The following is a 23903-nucleotide window of genomic DNA, read 5'->3' as shown; positions in this document are numbered from 1 at the left end:
CCCATTCATTGCCTTCTCAATCTAATGAAATGACACTATTTGGTCTTATTGTAGTGCACTGTTGACACTTTTTATAATTTAATATCACACGATCACAGCTACCCCAAACCCAAGCCTATTAGACATGGAGAATCACATTATGTACATTACATGCTAAGGATAAAATCTGATATCACATCATCATATTCCAGTGTGATTCTTTTAAAACTCCACAGGCAAATTGGTTAATTCCGTCATTGTTAATGAAGCATGTTTAATAGAATAATGAAATTAGGCATGGCAAGGAAAGTGAAAAGCACCCGCTTCCCATCCAATGTGTGAAGCCTGACAGCTATGGATAATCTCATTCGCTAAGCATAATTAATAAAAAGTGGTGTGATTTTCTCTAATGCGTACTGTCTTTCCTCAAGGGCAAGAGCAATGCTGAACTACTTGGACAATTTATAGCTGACGGTAGCGACAATAGTCACCAACGCTATTCCTCTAGATCTAAAGCAGTTAAAATCATTTAAGAACATTCGGATTCATTATTATCATACACATCAATATATTACATGTACACTGTACACTACCGGTCAAAAGTTTTAGAACACCTACTCTTTCAAGGATTTTTCTTTATTTGTACTATTTTCTACATTGTAGAATAATAGTGAAGACATCAAAACTATGAAATAACACATATGGAATCATGTAGTAACCAAAAAAAGTGTTAAACAAATCAAAATATATTTTATATTTGAGATTCTTCAAATAGCCACCCTTTGCCTTCATGACAGCTTTGCACACTTTCAGCTTTACTCATCAGGTTTGCATTGTTACCATAAAAGTGTTACCTTCAGTCCATTTCATTACTTTATTTTCTTTATTTTTTCTGGAAGTAGTATTTGGGCTCAGAATATATTGAGTTGAATATAAATAATATGCAGTACAGGTATTTCATACACTGAATAAAAATATCAACCCAACATGCAACAATTTCAAAGATTTTACTGAGTTACAGTTAATGTAAGGAAATCGGTCAATTGAAATGATTTCATTAGGCCCTAATCTATGGATTTCACATGACTGGGAATGCAGATACAGTGCATTCGGAAAGTATTCAGACCCCTTGATTTTTTTTCACATTTTGTCACGTTACAGCCTTATTATAAATTGATTAAATCGTTTTTTCCCCTCATCAATCTACACTCAATACCCCATGATGACAAAGCAAAAACAGTTTTTTTTGCAAATGTATTAAAAATAAAAAAATTAAAATATCACATTTACATAAGTATTCAGACCCTTTACTCAGTACTTTGTTGAAGCACCTTTGGCAGCCTCAAGTCTTCTTTGGTATGACGCTACATGCTTGGCACACCTGTATTTGGGGAGTTTCTCCCATTCTTCTCTGCAGATCCTCTCAAGCTTTGTCAGGTTGGATGGGGAGATTCGCTGCACAGCTATTTTCAGGTCTCTCCAGAGATGTTCGATCGGGTTCAAGTCCGGGCTCAGGCTGGGCCACTCAAGGACATTCGTAGACTTGTCCTGAAGCCACTCCTGCGTTGTCATGGCTGTATGCTTAGGGTTGTTGTCCTGTTTGAAGGTGAACCTTTGCCCCAATCTGAGGACCGGAGTGCTCTGGAGCAGGTTTTCATCAAGGAACTATCTGTGCTTTTCTCCATTCATCTTTCCCTCGATCCTGACTAGTCTCCCAGTCCCTGCCACTGAAAAACATCCCCACAGCATGATGCTGCCACCACCATGTTCACCGTAGGGATGATGCCAGGTTTGCTCCAGATGTGAAGCTTGGCATTTAGGCAGAAGAGTTCAATCTTGGTTTCATCAGACCAGTGTGCTGCCATGTGCCTTTTACTGAGGAGGGGCTTCCGCCTGATTGGTGGAGTGCTGCAGAGATGGTTGTCCTTCTGGAAGGTTCTCCCATCTCCACAGAGGAACTCTGGAGCTCTGTCAGAGTGACCATCGGGTTCTTGGTCACCTCTCTGACCAAGGCCCTTCTCCCCCGATTGCTCAGTTTGGCCGGGCGGCCAGCTCTAGGAAGAGTCTTGGTGGTTCCAAACTTCTTCCATTTAAGAATGATGGAGGCCACTGTGTTCTTGGGGACCTTCAATGCTGCAGAAATCTTTTGGTATCTTTCCCCAGATCTGTGCCTCGACACAATACTGTCTCGGAGCTCTACGGACAATTCCTTCAATGGCTTGGTTTTTGCTCTGACATGCACTGTCAACTGTTGGACCTAATATAGACAGGCCTTTCCAAATCATGTCCAATCGATTGAATTTACCACAGATTGTGATGCGTGATTTGAAGGAGTCAGGCGCAGGAGGGTAAATCACAGTATACAGAGTTTATTCCGTAATCCAGCGTAACCAGTCCAGTGCGCAAAACAGGCGCACTGGAACAAACATGCACACGGGGAAAATAACCCGGCAATACAAAATACTGAGCTCCACCGAGCTACTGATCCTCACAATGAACAATCACCCACAAGGACAAGGGGGCAGAGGGAACACTTAAACACGTACTAATGAGGGGAATATGAACCAGGTGTGTGTAATTGACAAAACAAGACAAATGGAATGATGAGATATGGAGCGGCAGTGGCTAGAAGGCCGGTGACGACGAATTCCGAAGCCTGCCCGAACAAGGAGGGGAGGCAGCTTCGGAGGAAGTCGTGACACAGATGGACTCCAATGAAGTTGTAGAAACATCTCAAAGATGATCAATGGAAACAGGATGCACCTGAGCTCAATTTCAAGTCTCATAGCAAAGGGTCTGAATACTTATGTAAATAAGGTATTTCGTTTTTGATTTTTTTATAAATTTGCAAACATTTCTAAAAACCTGTTTTCACTTTGTCATTATGGGGTATTTTGTGTAGATTGATCAGGATTTTTATTTATTTAATCAATTTTAGAATAAGACTGTAACAAAATGTGGAAAAAGGGAAGGGGTCTGAATACTTTCCGAATGCACTGTATGCATCTGTTGGTCACAGATACCTAAAAAAAAAGTTAGGGGCGTGTATCAGAAAACCAGTAAGTATCTGGTGTAACCACCATTTGCCTCATGCAGCACGACACATCTCCTTCGCATAGAGATGATCAAGCTGTTCATTGTGGCCTGTGGAATTTTGTCCCACTCCTCTTCAATGGCTGTGCGAAGTTGCTGGATATTGGTGGGAACTGGAACACGCTGTCGTACACATCGATCCAGATCATCCCAAACATGCTCAATGGGTGACGTGTCTGGTGAGTATGCAGGCCATGGAAGAACTGGGACATTTTCAGCTTCCAGGAATTGTGTACAGATCCTTGCGACATGGGGCCGTGCATTATCATGCTGAAACATGAGGCGATGGCAGCGGATGAATGGCACGACAATGGGCTTCAGGATCTTATCACGATATCTCTGTGCATTCAAATTGCCATCGATAAAATGCAATTGTGTTCGTTGTCTGTAGCTTATGCCTTCCCATACCATAACCCCACCGCCACCATGGGGCACTCTGTTCACAACGTTGACATCAGCAAACCGCTCGCCAACACTACGCCATAAAAGCTGTCTGCCATCTGCCCGGTACAGTTGAAACCGGGATTCATCTGCGTAGAGCACACTTCTCCAGCGTGCCAGTGGCTATCGAAGATGAGCATTTGCCAACTGAAGTTGGTTACAACACCGAACTGCAGTTATGTCAAGACCCTGGTGAGGATGACGAGCACCCAGATGAGCTTCCCTGAAACGGTTTCTGACAGTTTGTGCAGTTTGACAGTGCATGTCAGAGCAAAAACCAAGCCATGAGGTTGAAGGAATTGTCCGTAGAGCTCCGGAATAGGATTGTGTCGAGGCACAGATCTGGGGAAGGGTACCAAAAAATGTCTGCAGCATTGAAGGTCCCCAAGAACACAGTGGCCTCCAGCATTCTTAAATGGAAGATGTTTGGAACATCCAAGACTCTTCCTAGGGCTGTCCGCCCGACTAAATTGAGCAATCGGGGCAGAAGGGGCTTGGTCAGGGACGTGACCAAGAACCCGATGGTCACTCTGACAGAGCTCCAGAGTTCCTATGTGGAGATGGGAGAACCTTCCAGAAGGACAACCATCTCTGCAGCACTCCACCAATCAGGCCTTTATGGTAGAGTGGCTAGACGGAAGCCAAGCCTCACATTTGGAGAAAACCTGGCACCATCCCTACGGTGAAGCATGGTGGTGGCCTCATCATGCTGTGGGTATGTTTTTCAGCTGCAGGAACTGGGAGACTAGTCAGGATCAAGGGAAAGATGAACGGAGCAAAGTACAGACAGATCCTTGATGAAAACTTGCTCCAGAGCGCTCAGGACCTCAGACTGGTGCGAAGGTTCACCTTCCAACAGGTAAACGACGCTAAGCACACAGCCAAGACAACGCAGGAGTAGCTTCGGGACAAGTCTCTGAATGTCCTTGAGTGGCACAGCCAGAGCCCAGACTTGAACCCGATCGAACATCTCTGGAGAGACCTGAAAATAGCTGTGCAGCGAATCTCCTCATCCAACCTGACAGAGCTTGAGAGGATCTGCAGAGAAGAATGAGAGGAACTCCCAAATACAGGTGTGCCAAGCTTGTAGCGTCATACCAAAGAAGAATCGAGGCTGTAATCTCTGACAAAGGTGCTTCAACAAAGTACTGAGTTAAGGGTCTGAATACTTATGTAAATGTGATATTTCAGCTTTTTATTTTATAAATTTGCTAAAATTTCTAAAAACCTGTTTTTGCTTTGTCATAATGGGTTTTGTGTGTAGATTGAGGAGGGGAAAAACAATTTAATCGATTTGAGAATAAGGCTGTAACGTAACAAAATGTGGAAAAAGTCAAGAGGTCTGAATACTTTCCGAATGCACTGTATGTACATTATATGAATCTATATCCAACCCTGTTCCATCATGACAAAAACTATTTTGGAGATGACATAATGGTGCGTAATATACTGTAATGTAGGTTAACATGTCTGGGGTTTCGCCTGGGGTTTTGTCATGTTTTGTGTGGATTCCCCAGTAACTGTCTGTCTCTGTTGTTGTGTTTCAGAGAGAACCAGTATGCTGTCATCCTTCATCGGCCCCATGAAGATTAGAGATACTGGGACAACAACATCAAAAGACGATGGAGGCACTTCAAGTAATTTATTTATGTATTTTCCTTTGAACGCTATTCACTCACACCACATTTCAATCAGAGTAGCACACCAGCAATTTATCAGTTTATACTTTCAATTTACAGCTTTTGCTAAGCTTTCCCATTTCGGTAGTTTGGCCTTTTCTTAAAAATCTCATAAACGTAATGTGAAACTTCATGGCGGTTTCCTCAAATATGTTTGTTCTTGTCTTGATTGGGGAACAGATAGCAGCAGCGTTGAGGTGAAGGAGAATCGTCACAGCAGAAACCAAGTGGACTATTCCACCATACAACAGCCTGCACATCATCCATCAGCTCTTTACACTGACATCTCCAGAAGGCTCTCCAGGACTACTGGTCTACAGAGGAAGCAGCCATTGATGGAAGGAAAAGACAGGCTTCTCTATGAACTCCAGTTGATCTGTAAGAGGACGGCCCATTGTTTTACGTCAGATAGCGCAACGACTATGTCTGCACTGTCGGTTGAGGGAGGACCATCACCTGGGAGTGACGCCACCTGTTGGAAGACAATGAGGACTTCCTGGTCTGTCACAAAGAAGAACGCCCTGGTGCAGTTGAACGAGCTGAGACCAGGTCTACAGTATGAGATAGCATCCTGGACAGGGCCAGTTCACGCCCCTGTGTTCACTGTAGGAGTAGAGGTGAACGGCCTCAGGTTCGAGGGCCGAGGCCCCACCAAGAAGAAGGCTAAGATGAAGGCAGCAGAGATGGCTCTTAGGTCCTTCATCCAGTTCCCCAACGCCCCTCAGGCTCACATCACCATGGGAAACCTAAACTTTATCAACACCACAGCACCAACAGACTTCACCTCAGACCAGGCCGATCTCGTCCCTGACACGCTCTTCAAGGAGTTTGAGCCAGAAGCACAGGAAGACCAATTCCTTTACCACAGGACAGACGGAAAGGAGTTGCCATTTGAGGAGCCACCAGCGCAGGGAGATACACAACTCCTGTATCACAGCCACAGGACAGGGGAAAAGGGACAGGAGTTGCTCTCCAGCATTTGTAACCATGGGAGACTGGTATGCCTGACCCTTGACCTGATGTCCTCAGCCAATAGAAAGAGGCAGAGAATTGGTTCCTCCATTGTTGAAGAACTGAGGCCTGTGGCTCTGCTCAATGAGTTAAGGCCAGGCCTGAGGTACGTCTGCCTGACGGAGAGAGTGCGGGGCAGGCCGATCAGGAGCTTTGTGATGGCAGTGTGGGTGGATGGGAGGATATTTGAGGGCTGTGGCCGCAGTAAGAGACTGGCTCAAGCCCAGGTAGCAGCCTCAGCCCTACAGGACCTGTTTAACATCAGTCTGGGGCCTGAGAGGAGCATCAGTCATACTGCCAGCTGGGCCAAGAGCTCTCAGCTACCTCAGGTGGGTACCTTACCTTCACTGGCTTACTGTAGGAGTTCTGAGCTGAACTCTAACCATAATCCTAACTCTGTTTTGTCTAGCTATAGGGGAGAATTCTTAAATCTCAATTCATTTTGCAATAAGTACCAAGCCTTGCTTGCTGTTCAATGTCTTTCCAATGTTGAGATGCAGTGTTTCAATTTGCTGTAATTTGGATATAACAATCACAGTGCATGACGTTTTTGATTCCTCCAAGTCATTCACATCCTCATTGAAGTGCCCAGGTTGAACAGGGTTATTGAACATGCCCTGTCCATTGCCCCCGTAGCTGCAGCATGGCCATCCAACCCATCTTATAAATGGTCATACTGAATATAGCTAAGAGGTGCTCAGACTGCCACCAAATGGAGTGAATCTTATCAATATGCATTTCATGTCCAGGAGCCTCAGGACTAACGCTATCCTGGCTTGCATGCCCAACCACAGCAGCTTAACAACCCTGTTATGTCTGTCTGGCCTCAGAAAAGCTGCTCCTCTTGTCATCTTTTGCCATGCTTTAGAACAGTAGTATTCAATCTTTGTTAGTGGGGACCGATTTTTGTCTTTCTTCCAAGAATTTCTTGTGACCCCACCCCACCCCACCCCAAATCTAATGACACTTAAATCGGTAAATTACAACAAATAACCTTCAATTCATTGCACTTTATCTCTTATAAAAATGAAAAGAAACCAATAAATACATTTACTCAATAGACATTTATTTTTCTAATGACCTTATTCAAAAACGTTTGTATATTGTCCCATACAATAATCTGTACTCTTCTTTTTATTCTCAAAAAAATACATATTTTCTTATCTGCCCTCATATTTAGTCTCACATTGAAGTGTTTTACCATTTTATTTTCAGGACAACCAGGGCTACAAGTAGAAGGTAAAACAATTTGACATTGGTCAATATAACTCATGAATAAAGCTGTCAATGTCAATTAGAGAAAGGTCTGCCAAGCCAAAACCTGATAAAAACAATATTTACACTACCGTTCAAATTTTTCGAATGCCAAGCGTGTGCAAAGCTGTCATCAAGGCAAAGGGTGGATACTTTGAAGAATCTCAAATATAAAATATGTTTTGATTTGTTTAACACTTTTTTGGTTAGTACATGATTCCATATGTGTTATTTCATAGTTTTGATGTCTTCACTATTATTCTACAATGTAGAAAATAGTAAAAATAAAGAAAAACCCTTGAATGAGTAGGTGTGTCCAAACTTTTGTCTGGTGCTGTATCTCAATCGTATCAAGGACATTTCCCTCAACAAAGTATTTATCAGCTAAATCAGTGCTTGTCGGGGGCGCCGTGAGAGTTATTTAAGATACTCTTCAAAGAGTACCTTCGAACGACTCTTGTTTGGCTTGTGATAGTGCAAAGCAGGTTACATGCGTCTCCGTGAGAGATGGATCACAAAAATGTGTAGCTCAAACCGTTCAGACTTTACAGACATTTTTGTGAGAAGAACCGTTTTCAGGATCCACCCTTGTCTCACAAACACCACTCTGGCTCAGCCCCCATTAATCACACAGACTAATGGTTGGTATCAGCGGATGCAGAATAAATAGGTGAATCCAATGCAATAACCCATCAGTAAAACACACAATGTTTCAAAGGGGTTAGAAGTCCAAAACGCGCCGGTGTCACAGTGAGACTGTAGGATGAACCTTATCATCACAACCTATTAGCGATCAAGGAGGAGCCCCAGACTGAAGGAGATTTAAATTAAGAGGATGTCACGCCCTGGCTCTGGGGACTCTAGTATGTTGAGCCAGGGTGTGAGTTTTCATTTGTTTTTCGTTCTAGTCTATGTTGGCCAGTGTGGTTCTCAATCAGAGGCAATGTGTATCAGCTGTTGCTTGTTGTCTCTGATTGGGAACCATACTTAAGCAGCCAGTTTTCCCACAGTGGTTGTGGGATCTTGTTCCTGTATAGGTTTGTGTTTTGCACCTTTAGACGTCACGTTATCGTTTGTTGTTTTTGTTCGTGTTATCATTCAAATTAAATAAATATGTTCACCTTCCACGCTGCGCCTTGGTCCTCTGTACCCGACGATCGTGACAGAAGATCCCACCAAGACAGGACCAAGCAGCGTGAAGAGGAGAGAGGATGGACCTGGGATCAGTTGAGTAGGAGTCTCGACTGGGCCAAGCCAAGTGAAGAGCAGAGAGGTTGGACTTTGGAGCAGTGGGGTGAGAGTCTGGCGAGAACTAGGGAGGCCTGGTCCACGGGGAGGAGAGACACCCAGAACATTTTTAGGGGGGGGCTCACGCCGTGGACGACGGGGCAGCAGGAGGCCGCGATAGAGCGGTCCAGCGGGTTGGCAGAGGAGGCCGCCAGGTTAAGGGGGCCACTGGTCACAAAGGGGAAGGAAAGTGTAGAGGCACGGCGAGAGGTACTGGGGTGTGTTACCAGTCCGGTCCGGCCCATTCCTGTTCCCGCGTAGGGCCAGTGGTGTGTGTCCCCAGTACGGTCCGGCCTGTTCCTGTCCCTCGCACCGAGCCTGTGGTGCACGTCGCCAGCCCAGTCCGGCCTGTTCCTGTCCCTCGCATCGAGCCTGTGGTGCGCGTCGCCAGCCCGGTCCGGCCTATTCATGCTCCCCACATCGAGCCTGTGGTGCGCTTCGCCAGCCCGGTCCGGCCCGTTCCTGCTCCTCGCACCAAGTCAGTGGTGCGCTTCGTCAGCCCGGTCCGGCCCGTTCCTGCTCCCCGCACCAAGTCAGTGGTGCGCTTCGTCAGCCCGGTCCGGCCCGCTCCTGCTCCCCGCACCAAGTCAGTGGTGCGCTTCGTCAGCCCGGTCCAGCCCGCTCCTGCTCCCCGCACCAAGTCAGTGGTGCGCTTCGTCAGCCCGGTCCGGCCAGCTCCTGCTCCCCGCACCAAGTCAGTGGTGCGCTTCGTCAGCCCGGTCCGGCCCGCTCCTGCTCCCCGCACCAGGTCAGGGGTGCGTTTCGTCAGCCCGGCTCGGCCCGTTCCTGCTCCCCACACCAAGCCAGTGGTGTGCGTCGTCAGTCCGGCACAGCCCGTGCCTGTTCCACCGGTGCCTGGTTCGGCACGGGTCAGCTGCTTCACGCCGGAGCTAGAGCAATCCGCTCCACCAGTGTGCAGTCCAGCTCCGGTCAGCAGGGCCAGACCGGACCAGGGGTACTTTGGGGGGTTAGAGAGGGAGTGGGGATCATGCCCAGAGCCGGATCCGCCGCCAAGGAGGAGTGCCCACCCGGTCCCTCCCCTGTGGTGTTTGGTTGGCGCGGTCAGAGTCCGCGCCTTTGGGGGGGGGGGTACTGTCACGCCCTGGCTCTGGGGACTCTAGTATGTTGAGCCAGGGTGTGAGTTTTCATTTGTTTTTCGTTCTAGTTTAGTATTTCTATGTTGGCCAGTGTGGTTCTCAATCAGAGGCAACGTGTATCAGCTGTTGCTTGTTGTCTCTGATTGGGTACCATACTTAAGCAGCAGGTTTTCCCACAGTGGTTGTGGGATCTTGTTCCTGTATAGGTTTGTGTTTTGCACCTTTAGACGTCACGTTATCGTTTGTTGTTTTTGTTCGTGTTATCATTCAAATTAAATAAATATGTTCACCTTCCACGCTGCGCCGTGGTCCTCTGTACCCGACGATCGTGACAGAGGAGGTGTGAAGAGCATATTAATAATTACTGAATACGCTCATTACGCATCATTACCCATTACCTTGTGCCATCGCCATTTAGATAATGTAATTTCCCCTTTCCTTTCATCTCTCCAAGCTTGATATCAGGGGATGGGTGGGCTGATAACAGGGGATGGGTGGGATGATATCAGGGGATGGGTGGGATGATAACAGGGGATGGGTGGGATGATATCAGGGGATGGGTGGGATGATATCAGGGGATGGGTGGGATGATATCAGGGGATGGTTGGGATGATATCAGGGGATGGGTGGGATGATATTTACATTTAAGTCATTTAGCAGACGCTCTTATCCAGAGTGACTTACAAATAGGTGCATTCAACTTAGGATAGCCAGTGGGACAACCACCCTTTTTTTTATGGGGGGATGGGGAGGGGGGGGGGGGGGGGGGGGGTGGTTGAAGGATTACTGTTATACTATTCCAGGTATTCCTTAAAGAGGTAGGGTTTCAAGTGTCTCCGGAAGGTGGTCATTGACTCCGCTGTCCTGGTGTCATGGGGGAGCTTGTTCCAACATTGGGGTGCCAGAGCAGCGAATAGCTTTGACTGGGCTGAGCAGGAACTTTGCTTCCGTAGAGGTAGGGGGGCTAGCAGGCCAAAGGTGGATGAAGGTAGTGCCCTCGTTTGGGTGTAGGGTCTGATCAGAGCCTGAAAGTAAGGAGGTGCCGTTCCCCTCAAAGCTCTGTAGGCAAGCACCATGGTTTTGTAGTAAATGCGAGCTTCAACTGGAAGCCAGTGGAGTGTGTGGAGGAGCGGGGTGACATGAGAGAACTTGGGAAGGTTGAACACCAGACGGGCTGCAGCGTTCTGGATAAATTGTAGGGGTTTAATGGCACAGGCAGGGAGCCCAGCCAACAGCGAGTTGCAGTAATCCAGACGGGAGATGACAAGTGCCTGGATTAGGACCTGTGCCGCTTTCTGTGTAAGGTAGGGTCGTATTCTGCGAATGTTGTAGAGCATGAACCTGCAGGATTGGGTCACCGCTTTGATGTTGGCGGAGAACGACAGGGTGTTGTCCAGGGTCACGCCAAGGTTCCTTGCACTCTGGGAGGAGGACACAATGGAGTTGTCAACCGTGATGGCGAGATCATGGAGTGGGCAGTCCTTCCCCGGGAGGAAGAGCAGCTCCGTCTTGCCGAGGTTCAGCTTGAGGTGGTGATCCGACATCCACACTAATATGTCCGCCAGACATGCAGAGATGCGATTCGCCACCTGGTTATCAGAAGGGGGAAAGGAGAAAAATAATTGTGTGTCGTCTGCGTAGCAATGATAGGAGAGACCATGTGAGGATATGACAGAGTCAAGTGACTTGGTGTATAGAGAGAATAGGAGAGGGCCTAGAACTGAGCCCTGGGGGACACCAGTGGTGAGAGCACGTGGTGCGGAGACAGATTCTCGCCACGCCACCTGGTAGGAGCGACCTGTCAGGTAGGATGCAATCCAAGAGTGAGCAGCGCCGGAGATGCCCAACTCGGAGAGGGTGGAGAGGAGGATCTGATGGTTCACATTATCAAAGGCAGCAGATAGGTCTAGAAGGGCAGAGGAGAGTTAGCTTTAGCAGTGCGGAGAGCCTCCGTGACACAGAGAAGAGCAGTCTCAGTTGAATGACCAGTCTTGAACGATATCAGGGGATGGGTGGGATGATATCAGGGGATGGGTGGGACGATAACTTGAATGATCATGTATTGTATGTATTATGTAAATTAAGTGGATGAGTTAGCCCCCCAAAAAAATATAGTCTCATCATTCCCAAATATACTCTCAATATAATGCTCATCTAATACTGTATGTCTCATGGAGAGTTGACAGAGAAGAAACCTCTGTCAGAGTAATTGAAAGCACTGTCACAGTGTGCGTCACAGTGTGCGTCCCAAATGACACCCTATTTCCTATATAATGCACTACTTTTGACAAGAGCCCATATGGGACGCAGGCTTGTGTCACATCCACCATACCTGATGATCGATGTCAACTATTATCTGGTTGTTTTGGTGACTGTGATATTGATTTAGCAACTAGTGGGCAAACGTTTGTTTGCTCTACTATCTGTTTATGTAGATGTGAATACAGCTGTTATCTTGACCACTCTCTGTTTGATTTGGAAGTAATCCATTAACTTGTGTGATTGCAGTGCTTTGCAGAGTCAATCTTCCACTTGGTGAGAGAGAAACACAGTGAGCTAGCTGACTGTTGCTGCACTACCTCCCAGTCACACAGCCGTTACAAAGTACTGGCAGGCATCGTAATGACTAGAGGTAGGCTATGGGCTGCATCCAAATGGTACCCTATTCCCTATATATAATACTCTACTTTCAACCAGCGCCCATAGGGCTCTGGTCAAGTATTGCATTATGTAGGGAACAGGGTGCCATTTGGAATGCAACCATAATGACACTTTTCATTGACTTGTAATACCACATTTAAATATGTTTCTAATTTAAAGAGAAATGATGCATCTCTCTTTAATACAACTGTAGATACCAGCATCAAAATGTATGATAAGTCATAAATTATTCAAATGCCTTTGAATATAGGCCTTTATAGGCCTAGATGTGACATTCCCACATCAACAGTATGCCAGTCAACTGGGAGTGCATATTAGTGACTTCAGTTGAAGCCAGCATGGTTTGGTTATTCGCAAACCTGAACATCTAGGAAACTCTCATCAGACAGTAGACACTCCTTGGATCTTATAGAATACCTAAGATGAGAGAGTGGGCAAAACCATAGAATTACAATGAATTATATTTTATTCATTCTATTTCTATGGGCACAGCGCTTCACAGGTATTGCCGTCCCAAAAGGCAGTGAATCCAATAGGAATCCCTCCCAGACTTTCATTCATATAGAAGACCTCACAAGAAAAGAAGCAGTTGCTCAGCTTGCTCTGCAACACAAGATGCAACTTTATACCATCACGATTGATGAGATAAGACAGTCATTACCATCTTTGTAAATATTTCATGAGGTGCTGTAGTAAGACAACAACTTAGTTGTTGGGTCTTACCTGGTTAAATAAAGGTTAAATAAAATAAAATAAAATAGTAGGACACTGGAGCATTAAATTCTGTCCTGTTAGTCATTTCTTATTCAGAACCATTTATTTAGTCATCTTAGTCTATTACAGTGATATTTTCATTAGATGAAGTTGTTTGTAAGGACATTTCCTGTTTGAGGCCAAATTACTGTAACTGATATCCAAAAAGACAAGCGTCTGGATGTATCCCAAATGGCACCCTATTCTATTCCCTATGTAGTGCACAACCTTTGGCCAGGACCCATGGGCTCCAAAGAAGTAAAACAAAAAAGGGCATTATATAGGGAATAGGGTACCATTTGGGACGTGGACAAGACTCTCAACGCTATTGTATAAGTGTACTGTGCAGTTTTGTTTGTTGTTGGTTAGTAAGAGACATTGTGTATTGTTCCCTGCCCAGGTTTTGATGTGAGGCGAGGCCAGGTGGTGTCTCTGGGGACAGGGACCAAGTGTTTCAGTGGAGCGTGTGTCAGTGACCAGGGATGGACGGTTAATGACTGCCATGCTGAGGTCATCACCAGGAGGGCTTTCCTCCGCTTCCTCTACACCCAACTGGAGCTCTTCCTCTGGTAATATACTGTAGGTTATAAACTGGGTGGTTTGAGCCCTGAATGCTGATTGGCTGACAGCCATGGCATATCAGACCGTATACCACTGTTATGACAAAACATTTATTTTTACTGCTCTAATTACGTTGGTAACCAGTTTATAATAGCAATAAGGCACCTCTGGGGTTTGTGATATATGGCCAATATACCATGGCTAAGGGCTGTATCAAGGCACTCCGTGTTGCGTCGTACATAAGAACAGCCCTTAGTCGTTGTATATTGGCCATATACAACACCCCTCGGGCCTTATTGCTTAATTATATACTATAAACTGTACTGTAATAAACTGTATATATACTGTATCTTTACACAAGGGAAAGCGTCCCAAATGGTACCCTATTCCCTATATAGTGCAATACTTTTGAACAGGTTTCTGGGCTCCGGTAAAAAGTAGTGCACTATAAAGGGAATAGGGTGTCATTTGGGACACATACAAGGCCTCAACCCTGAGGATGAAGTTGAATAATCTTTGCTTGTATACTTTTAAATGGAAGTTGCAAGTGAAACATTTTATATCAGCTATTACCTATCTGCGCTGATGTTTTGGTGCCATATTAAAAAGAGCCACTTGTAAATGTTATTTTATGCCCGTGCACCATCACTCCAGAATCAATTTTGATTCTTGATTAACACATTGTACTAAAGGTGCTTTTTAAATACCTGAATAACTAAACGTGTTTCCATCAACGTCAAGTGCACAAGGATGATTGAAGTAGAGAAATGTTTAACATAAAACACCCTTTTCATCTCAAAATACACTACATGACCAAAAGTATGTGGACACCGGCTCGTCGAACATCTCATTCCAAAGTCATGGGCATTAATATGGAGTTGGTCCCCCTTTGCTGCTATAACAGCCTCCACTCTTCTGGGAAGGCTTTCCACTAGATGTTGGAACATTGCTGCGGGGCTTCCATTTAGCCACAAGAGCATTAGTGAGGTCGGGCACTGATGTTGGATGATTAGGCCTGGTTCGCAGTCGGCGTTCCAATTCATCCAAAAGGTGTTCGATGGGGTTGAGGTCAGGGCTCTGTGCAGGCCAGTCAAGTTCTTCCACACCGATCTCGACAAACCATTTCTGTATGGACCACGCCTTGTGCACAGGGGCATTGTCATGCTGGAACAGGAAAGGGCCTTCCCCAAACTGTTGCCACAAAGTTGGAAGCACAGAATCGTGTAGAATGTCATTGTATGCTGTAGTGTTAAGATTTCCCTTCATTGGAACTAAGGGGCCTAGCCCAAACCATGAAAAACAACCCCAGACCATTATTCCTCCTCCACCAAACTTTACAGTTGGCACTATGAATCGGGGAAGGTAGCGTTCTCCTGGCATCCGCCAAACCCAGATTCGTCCGTCGGAATGCCAGATGGTGAAGCGTGATTCATCACTCCAGAGAACGCGCTTCCACTGCTCCAGAGTCCAATGGCGGTGAGCTTTACACCCCTTCAGCCGACACTTGGCATTGCGCATGGTGAACTTAGGCATGACGTTGCTTCCAGAGGCAGTTTGGAACTCGGTAGTGAGTGTTGCAACTGAGTACAAATTATTTTTACGTGCTACGCGCTTCAGCACTCGGCGGTCCCATTCTGTGAGCTTGTGTGGCCACTTCACAATAACAGCACTTACAGTTGACTGGGGCAGCTCTAGCAGGGCGGAAATTTGATGAACTGACTTCCTATGATGGTGCCATGTTGAAAGTCTCTGAGCTCTTCAGTAAGGGCATTCTACTGCCAATGTTTGTCTATGGAGATTGCATGGGCGTATTTTATACACCTGTCAGCAATGGGTATGGCTGAAATAGCCGAATCCACTAATTTTAAGGGGTGTCCACATACTTTTTGTATATATAGTGTAGATTTATTTGGGTGATTAGGCTACATGTGACAATTTATTTGAAAGTTCATACTCAAAATGATCATAACAACATCATTTCCTTGTTTAGTAACTGGCCAGACAGTTTGGAGAAGTCAATCTTTGTGCGAGACAAAGAGTCTGGGTACAGACTGAGAGATGGTATTCTGTTCCATATGTATGTGAGCTCATCGCCCTGTGGAGACGCACGCCTCAACTGCCCCTACGAGGTAACAGCTACACGTAAGAAATGTCTACATTTTTATTTCACTTTATTTCATTCATACTTGCAGTCGACAAGACTGAATTAAGAAGAATGTACAGTTACATTAAAACAATGCTTTAAATTATCTACCTGTACTGTGATTCGTAGAGCAGGTTTGCATTTGTTGGTGCTACATCAGTTGTCTCCTCCCTCAGACCACAGCTGGCACAGATTTGTAAGGAAGTTGCGCTGCCATCTGAGGATGAAGATGGAAGGCGGTGAGGGTACACTTCCTGTCAGCGTACGGCGAGCCAATCAGAAATGGGACAGGGGGTTGCCGAGGGAACCTCCCGTCACCATGTCCTGCACAGATAAAATGGCCAGGTGAGCAGCAGCTAGACAGTGACAATTTTCACTGAGTCACAAACGTATAACATACTGTATAAAGGGGGCTTGTCTTTCTCCCTTTGTTCCAATGGGAATGTTCCAGGCTGCATCTCAAATGGCACCCTTTTCCTTATATAGTGCACCACTTTTGACAAGGACCCAGGGGATCTGGTCGAAAGTAGTGCACTATATAGGGAATAGGGTGCCATTTGGGACGCTGCTCCTAGTCCTGCTTGATCTCTAGCCTTATTGCTTGTATCTCCAGGTGGAATGTTCTTGGTCTCCAGGGCTGTCTCCTGTCTCACCTGGTGGAGCCGGTGTACCTCCACAGCCTCACTGTGGGCAGCCTGTGCCACACGGGTCACCTGGGAAGGACCATGGCACGACGCATGGGGCACATCGCCCCCCTGCCCTCCTCCTATAGACACAACAGGCTACTCCTCGGCTGTAAGTCACCCAGATCTAAGAGATGATAACATCATATGGTTACTTCAGATATTTAGGTTCACATTACATGTCTAGGAGTCAGATCATTGGGCAGTAACTCAGGGTTAAAAATGTTAGAAGGAGGAAAGGAAAGGTCATGAGGTCATTCTGTTACCTTGCCTGGTGAAGACGTTCCTCTCGTTCCCTACGGTGAGGACCACCTGAGCGTGACTCTGTTCCAGGACAAACACCTCGTTCTTCCAGATGTTCTTCATGGTCTTGTCTCTTCCACTATGCCTCTATGCTGGCTCATGATGTGGTATCTGAAGAGTGCATGTTAAGTACGTACCTGTCCCTCTCTGCTCTCCCTCCTGACCCCAGTCTCATCTCTGTGTGGTCTCCAGGCCTCAGCAGCAGTGAGGGTCGGCATCCAGGGAAGTCCCCCAGCTTCAGTGTGAACTGGAGTGCTGGAGATGGGGAGCTGGAGGTGGTGGATACCTCAACAGGCAGGAGGAAAGACTCAGGGACACCATCCAGACTCTGCAAGAGATCCCTTTTCACTCGTTGGGAGAGACTACACCACCAGGTTAGTCATGAACAGGGGAGCTATACAGTATACTTTACCTGGAACCAGTGGAGGCTGGTGAGGGGAGTACAGCTCATAGTAATAGCTGGAATGGAATAAATAGAAGGGTATCAAACAGGATGCCGTTACATTAATTCCGTTCCAGACATTACTATGAGCCCGTCCTCTGAGCCACCAGCCACCACTGCCTGAAACCCACACTGCAACCCTGAGTCCACACTTTGATACTTATTTTTTACAATGCCATCCATTGATACTTCCATTAGGTTGTAAGCAGAAGCTCTAATGTATGTATTGCAACTATGGCATGTGATCTTTTGTATTACTGCAGTGAGGAGAGAGGTATTAACAAACTATTTGCTTACTGCAGATAGTGGAAAAGACCATACTTACAATGGAGATGCCATCCATCTTTGTTCAATTGCACACTGCTGGCTCACCAAGCATTTCTGTCTCCATTTAACACTCCTTATTTCCACTGTGAAATGAAATACAGTGGGGAGAACAAGTATTTGATACACTGCCGATTTTGCAGGTTTTCCTACTTACAAAGCATGTAGAGGTCTGTAATTTTTATCATAGGTACACTTCAACTGTGAGAGACAGAATCTAAAACAAAAAATCCAGAAAATCACATTGTATGATTTTTAAGTAATTAATTTGCATTTTATTGCATGACATAAGTATTTGATACATCAGAAAAGCAGAACTTAATATTTGGTACAGAAACCTTTGTTTGCAATTACAGAGATCATACGTTTCCTGTAGGTCTTGACCAGGTTTGCACACACTGCAGCAGGGATTTTGGCCCACTCCTCCATACAGACCTTCTCCAGATCCTTCAGGTTTCGGGGCTGTCGCTGGGCAATACGGACTTTCAGCTCCCTCCAAAGATTTTCTATTGGGTTCAAGTCTGGAGACTGGCTAGGCCACTCCAGGACCTTGAGATGCTTCTTACGGAGCCACTCCTTAGTTGCCCTGGCTGTGTGTTTCGGGTCGTTGTCATGCTGGAAGACCCAGCCACGACCCATCTTCAATGCTCTTACTGAGGGAAGGAGGTTGTTGGCCAAGATCTCGCGATACATGGCCCCATCCATCCTCCCCTCAATACGGTGCAGTCGTCCTGTCCCCTTTGCAGAAAAGCATCCCCAAAGAATGAGTTTAGACCAAAAAGCTATATTTTTGTCTCATCAGACCACATTACCTTCTCCCATTCCTCCTCTGGATCATCCAGATGGTCATTGGCAAACTTCAGACGGGCTTGGACATGCGCTGGCTTGAGCAGGGGGACCTTGCGTGCGCTGCAGGATTTTAATCCATGACGGCGTAGTGTGTTACTAATGGTTTTCTTTGAGACTGTGGTCCCAGCTCTCTTCAGGTCATTGACCAGGTCCTGCCGTGTAGTTCTGGGCTGATCCCTCACCTTCCTCATGATCATTGATGCCCCACGAGGTGAGATCTTGCATGGAGCCCTAGACCGAGGGTGATTGACCGTCATCTTGAACTTCTTCCATTTTCTAATAATTGCGCCAACAGTTGTTGCCTTCTCACCAAGCTGCTTGCCTATTGTCCTGCAGCCCATCCCAGCCTCGTGCAGGTCTACAATTTTATCCCTGATGTCCTTACACAGCTCTCTGGTCTTGGCCATTGTGGAGAGGTTGGAGTCTGTTTGATTGAGTGTGTGGACAGGTGTCTTTTATACAGGTAACGAGTTCAAACAGGTGTAGTTAATACAGGTAATGAGTGGAGAACAGGAGGGCTTCTTAAAGAAAAACTAACAGGTCTGTGAGAGCCGGAATTCTTACTGGTTGGTAGGTGATCAAATACTTATGTCATGCAATAAAATGCAAATTAATTACTTAAAAATCATACAATGTGATTTTCTGGATTTTTGTTTTAGATTCCGTCTCTCACAGTTGAAGTGTACCTATGATAAACATTACAGACCTCTACATGCTTTGTAAGTAGGAAAACCTGCAAAATCGGCAGTGTATCAAATACTTGTTCTCCCCACTGTATGTATGCCGGTGCATTTTATTGTTCCAAATGCCAGTGGTTACATTTTGATGACTGTAGAGAGTCATAATTATTTAGAAAAGCATTTGAATAGCTTCCCACAGAAAAGGCTTCATGCACTCAGTATCACGTGCAAGAATAAACACAGTCATCTACTAATACATCCTGGCTGTAGAGAGAGAGAGACAGAGAGAGAGAGAGAGAGAGAGAGAGAGAGAGAGAGAGAGAGAGAGAGAGAGAGAGAGAGAGAGACAGAGAGAGACAGAGAGAGAGAGAGAGAGAGAGAGAGAGAGAGAGAGAGAGAGAGAGAGAGAGAGAGAGAGAGAGAGAGAGAATAAAGCAAAGCCTGTGGAATGTTCATTTGTTTGATGAAATGTAAATGGGCGAAGATAGCCCAGCTGTTGCAGTTTGTGTTGGCTCATTAGTTTTTATTCTGTCTGGGTGGTGTTTTATTAACCCAAGCCTTTCTTATTGTTGCTCTCTCTCTCCTCAGCTGAGCAGGCCAGGACAAGTGTTGGGTGACGAGAAGGCCATAAAGACGTACTGTGGAGCTAAGATGACAGCGGGGGCCTACCAGAGAGCCAAGCAGAAGTTTGTCCTCTCACTGCAGGAGGCAGGCCTGGGCATCTGGAACAGGAAACCACCAGAACAGGAGCACTTCCAGAGCAGTGTGTAAGGGGTTCTTATAGAAGAAGCAATTCCCTCACACGCACTCACATACACATGCACTCTTCCTATCGTGGTCACTAAGACCGTAGAGGTCCTATAATACAATGTTACCATGATAGGAACAGGTAACTGCCAAAATAATGGAAACATTTGAGTAAATGAAGGATAGAAAGTATATTGAAAGCCAAGTTAATTAAGCAATTAATATCCCATCATGCTTAGGGTCATGTATAAAAATGCTGGGCAGGCCATTATTTGGGCTACCATGGCTATGCCCTAGAGCAGGGATCATCAACTAGATTCAGCCGAGGGCCCATTTTTTATTGAGCAGATGGTCAGGGGGTGGAACATAATGACAAATAATTTCTAGACTGCAAATTGACCACAAGAAGCCCAAACAGATATAATATTTGACTAAAACATAATCATTTCAAACCTTGCTTACATTTTTATACGATCACGTGTCTCTCTATTATGCGTGGGAATACTTAGGAACAGATTTCCAAAAAAATAAGAAAATAATAGTTTTGCTCTGAAAACTTGAGTGGACAAATAAAACTGCCCCCGGGTGATGCCAGTTGGGGAGCCTTGCCCTACAGGTCTTCTCGGGTCCAAAAAGTTGTACCCGGACACGAACGGACCCGATCATTTCTTAAGAAGGGGGACCCGGACCCAAACGGACCGGAGAACAATCAGACACGAACACGAATGGACCGGACAAAAACCAGACCTAGACCCGACCCGTACCCTACAGTTCCAGGTCTAGACCAGACCCGATAGGACCAGAGTGATATTTTTTTAAAATTTGCAACCAAATTGCTATTCTGGTTAACAAATGGGTCTTTATATGTTGAATAGGCCTTCTATAAATCAATACAATCACCTTATTAGCGTAAAAATAGATATGCTATAGACTATGTAGAGCCGTGGTCAGGTCCATTCGGGTACGCTCGGGTCTATCAGCTGTAGTACCTAGACCCAAAACCTGATGACAATCAAACAGGACCCGATCCGAACCTGAGGGAAAAGTTAGAATTTTGGACTTGGGTCGGGCATCGGGTATTCGTTTTCGGGTGGACCTATTAAGACCTCTACTATGACAACGCCCCCATCCACAAGGCACGAGTGGTCACTGAATGGTTTGATGATCATGAAAACGATGTAAACCATATGCCATGGCCGTCTCAGTCACCAGATCTCAACCCAATTTAACACTTATGGGAGATTCTGGAGCAGCGCCTGAGGCAGCATTTTCCACCACCAAATGATGGAATTTCTAGTGGAATAATGGTGTCACATACCTCCAATAGAGTTCCAGACACTTGTAGAATCTATATGAAGGTGGATTGAAGCTGTTCTAGCTCGTGGTGGCCCAACACCCTATTAAGACACTTTATGTTAGTGTTTCCTTTATTTTGGCAGTTATCTGTATGAGTGAGTGTGTGAGGGAATTTGGCTAGCGAAAATTCCCTGGATTGCTTCTTTGCACAATTTGCTTATCTATATTGAATTTGTAGTCCTGCTAGTCATATATCAATAGTAACCAAAAGATGACGTTTCCCCTTTAGTGATCCTTCACCCACACCTGTTGAGTTACTCACTTGAGCTCCCCTTATTTTGTGGTGTCTCCTTGCAATGCATACCATACATCCTTTCAACCATTCTGTCATGTATTGTCTTGTTCATTTTTTACATTTGAATGTTATTAAATAATTTGAGACAAATTGTCATTAGAGTACTGGGGAACCAGTAGACAACAGTATGTGAAACTGGCCATGAGAAACATGAAAGAGCATTGACATCTAGTGGTTCAAAGAGTACATTTCAAGTTCTGAGAGTGTTACATTGTATGTTTTTTATGTGGATGGACGGTGTTGACAGTAATTTACTCTCATAAATATATGTTTTCTCTACATTACAATTGCACATGTCATATAGCTAGTATTTTGTATCAATATCATTGACTGTCAAATGTAAAATAGTCATTACTATTTTTATTAAAAGGCAGTAAATTTGCAATTTTAGAATCCTCTACTTGGTCTTTGCCAGTTTTCCAAATCAAAATCAAATGAAATTGTATTTTTCACATGCGCGGAATACAACGGGTGTAGACTTAACCGTGAAATGCTTGCTTATGAGCCCTTCCCAATGATGCAGAGTTAAACAATAATAATACAAAATAGTAACACGAGGAATAAAATACACAAGAACGGAGCTATATACAGGGACTACCAGTACCAGATCAATGTGCTGGGGTATGAGATATTTATTTAAATGTTTTGCATTTTTACCCACCAATTTCAATCTTGTCTCATCGCTGCAACTCCCCAACAGGCTCGGGAGGCGAAGGTCGAGTCATGTGTCCTCCAAAACATGACCCGCCAAACCGCGCTTCTTAACACCCGCCCGCTTAACCCGAAAGCCAGCCGCACCAATGTTTCGGAGGAAACACCCTTCAACTGACGACGAGGTCAGCCTGCAGGCGCCCGAGGTCAGCCTGCAGGCGCCCGGCCCGCCACAAGGAGTCGCTAGAGCACGATGAGCCAAGTAAAGCCCCCCCTCCCCCCCGGCCAAACCCTCCCCTAACCCGGACAACGCTGGGCCAATTGTGCGCCGCCCTATGGGACTCCCGATCACGGCCGGTTGTGATACAGCCTGGGGTCGAACCCAGGTCTGTAGTGATGCCTCTAGCACAGCGATGCAGTGCCTTAGACCGCTGCGCCACTCATGTACATGAAGGCAGGGTAAGTGATTGGCCACTGGGTGTTTTCTGACAACTGGGTGATAACAGACTGAACAATTAATGTAATACTATCCTCATCCCACTGAAGCGATGTAATGGTAATTTGGCAAATGACTCAAAGCAAGGCTGAACTACGACACAAAGAGGATACAATCTGAGGGAATAAAATGGCACAACATTTTATTTTATTTCACAAGCTGTTGTACCTTATACATAGCTATCTCACTCACACAACACCGCTGTCAGCAAAAACTGTTTCATGTTATGAGATGTGTGTACTAGTGGTGCTCCTCTTAAAATATAATTAGCTAGGTAAAAAACACATTTTTACACAGTTGATTTCTGTTGATAAGTTTGTATGATGTAATGATGAGGGTTACGTCCCAAATGGCACCTCAATCCCTTCGTATTGCACTATTTCTGACCAGGGCCCAAAGGGCTCATTTCAATAGTAGTGCACTATAAAGGGAATAGGGTGACATTTGGGACACAACCAAGCAGAAACACAGGACCAGATTTACATTATGAGAGACAAAACCATGAGACTGAAATGTAAATAATAAAATAATAATAAAACTATTAAAGGTGATGATAAACATGTTCAACTAGCTAAGCATGGTGGCTCAGAATGTGTGATTAAGGAGTTCTGGTAGCTGGAATGCCAGTCTGTTTGTGCTATCATGCAAACTCATTGTAACAAATGCCAAACGAGCAATGGAGTTGGCAAGAACTCAAACAGATCTGGGACCTGGCTAGAGTTCAGGTGCAATCAAATCCAGTTCTGTAGATAGACTTTCTGCAAATAAGAAAATACTGGAAAACCACTTTAAACTACACATTCACAGGCCAGTAAGACCACACATTTTATATTTTTGCCATTCAAACAAATCTGTTTCACTTAAATCAGGGATGACGACAATCCTGGACAGCTACGGTCCAAGAGGCACCTGTTATTTTACTTTACCAACCCATTTAACAGCCTACTATAATCACTGAATCAATGCAGTACTACATCATGTGGTAGTCATGCATAGGACTGCACACATTCTGCAGTAGCCTAGCTTGAGTGCCAGTCTGTTTGTGCCATCATGCCAACTCCTTGTCACTCATTGAGGGGATTTGATTAATCTGGCCCAGGCGACCTGGTAGACGTGTT

The 23903-nt window shown here is 45.4% G+C and overlaps 1 protein-coding gene across 1 annotated transcript in view; it reads left to right on the top strand.

The window, feature by feature from the left end:
* Positions 1-21843, top strand: part of LOC311099125 (double-stranded RNA-specific editase B2-like) — a gene marked incomplete at its 5' end in the record, with an annotated part of 45355 nt that extends 23512 nt beyond the window's left edge. Inside the window, 9 exons of the mRNA XM_084139779.1 lie at positions 5061-5150; positions 5373-6532; positions 12350-12473; positions 13656-13824; positions 15807-15958; positions 16136-16304; positions 16573-16754; positions 17138-17319; positions 19829-21843. Of these exons, the coding sequence (XP_083995905.1) occupies positions 5061-5150; positions 5373-6532; positions 12350-12473; positions 13656-13824; positions 15807-15958; positions 16136-16304; positions 16573-16754; positions 17138-17319; positions 19829-20011 (2411 nt within the window). The 3' untranslated portion in view covers positions 20012-21843. The remainder of the gene's footprint in view (positions 1-5060; positions 5151-5372; positions 6533-12349; positions 12474-13655; positions 13825-15806; positions 15959-16135; positions 16305-16572; positions 16755-17137; positions 17320-19828) is intronic.
* Positions 21844-23903: the final 2060 nt, after the last annotated feature.

The sequence above is a fragment of the Coregonus lavaretus genome (assembly GCF_964263955.1).
Source record: "Coregonus lavaretus genome assembly, chromosome: 23".
Classification (NCBI taxonomy): Eukaryota; Metazoa; Chordata; class Actinopteri; order Salmoniformes; family Salmonidae; genus Coregonus; species Coregonus lavaretus.
The sequence above is the reverse complement of the archived record's forward strand: the minus strand, read 5'-3'. Positions and strand labels throughout refer to the sequence as shown.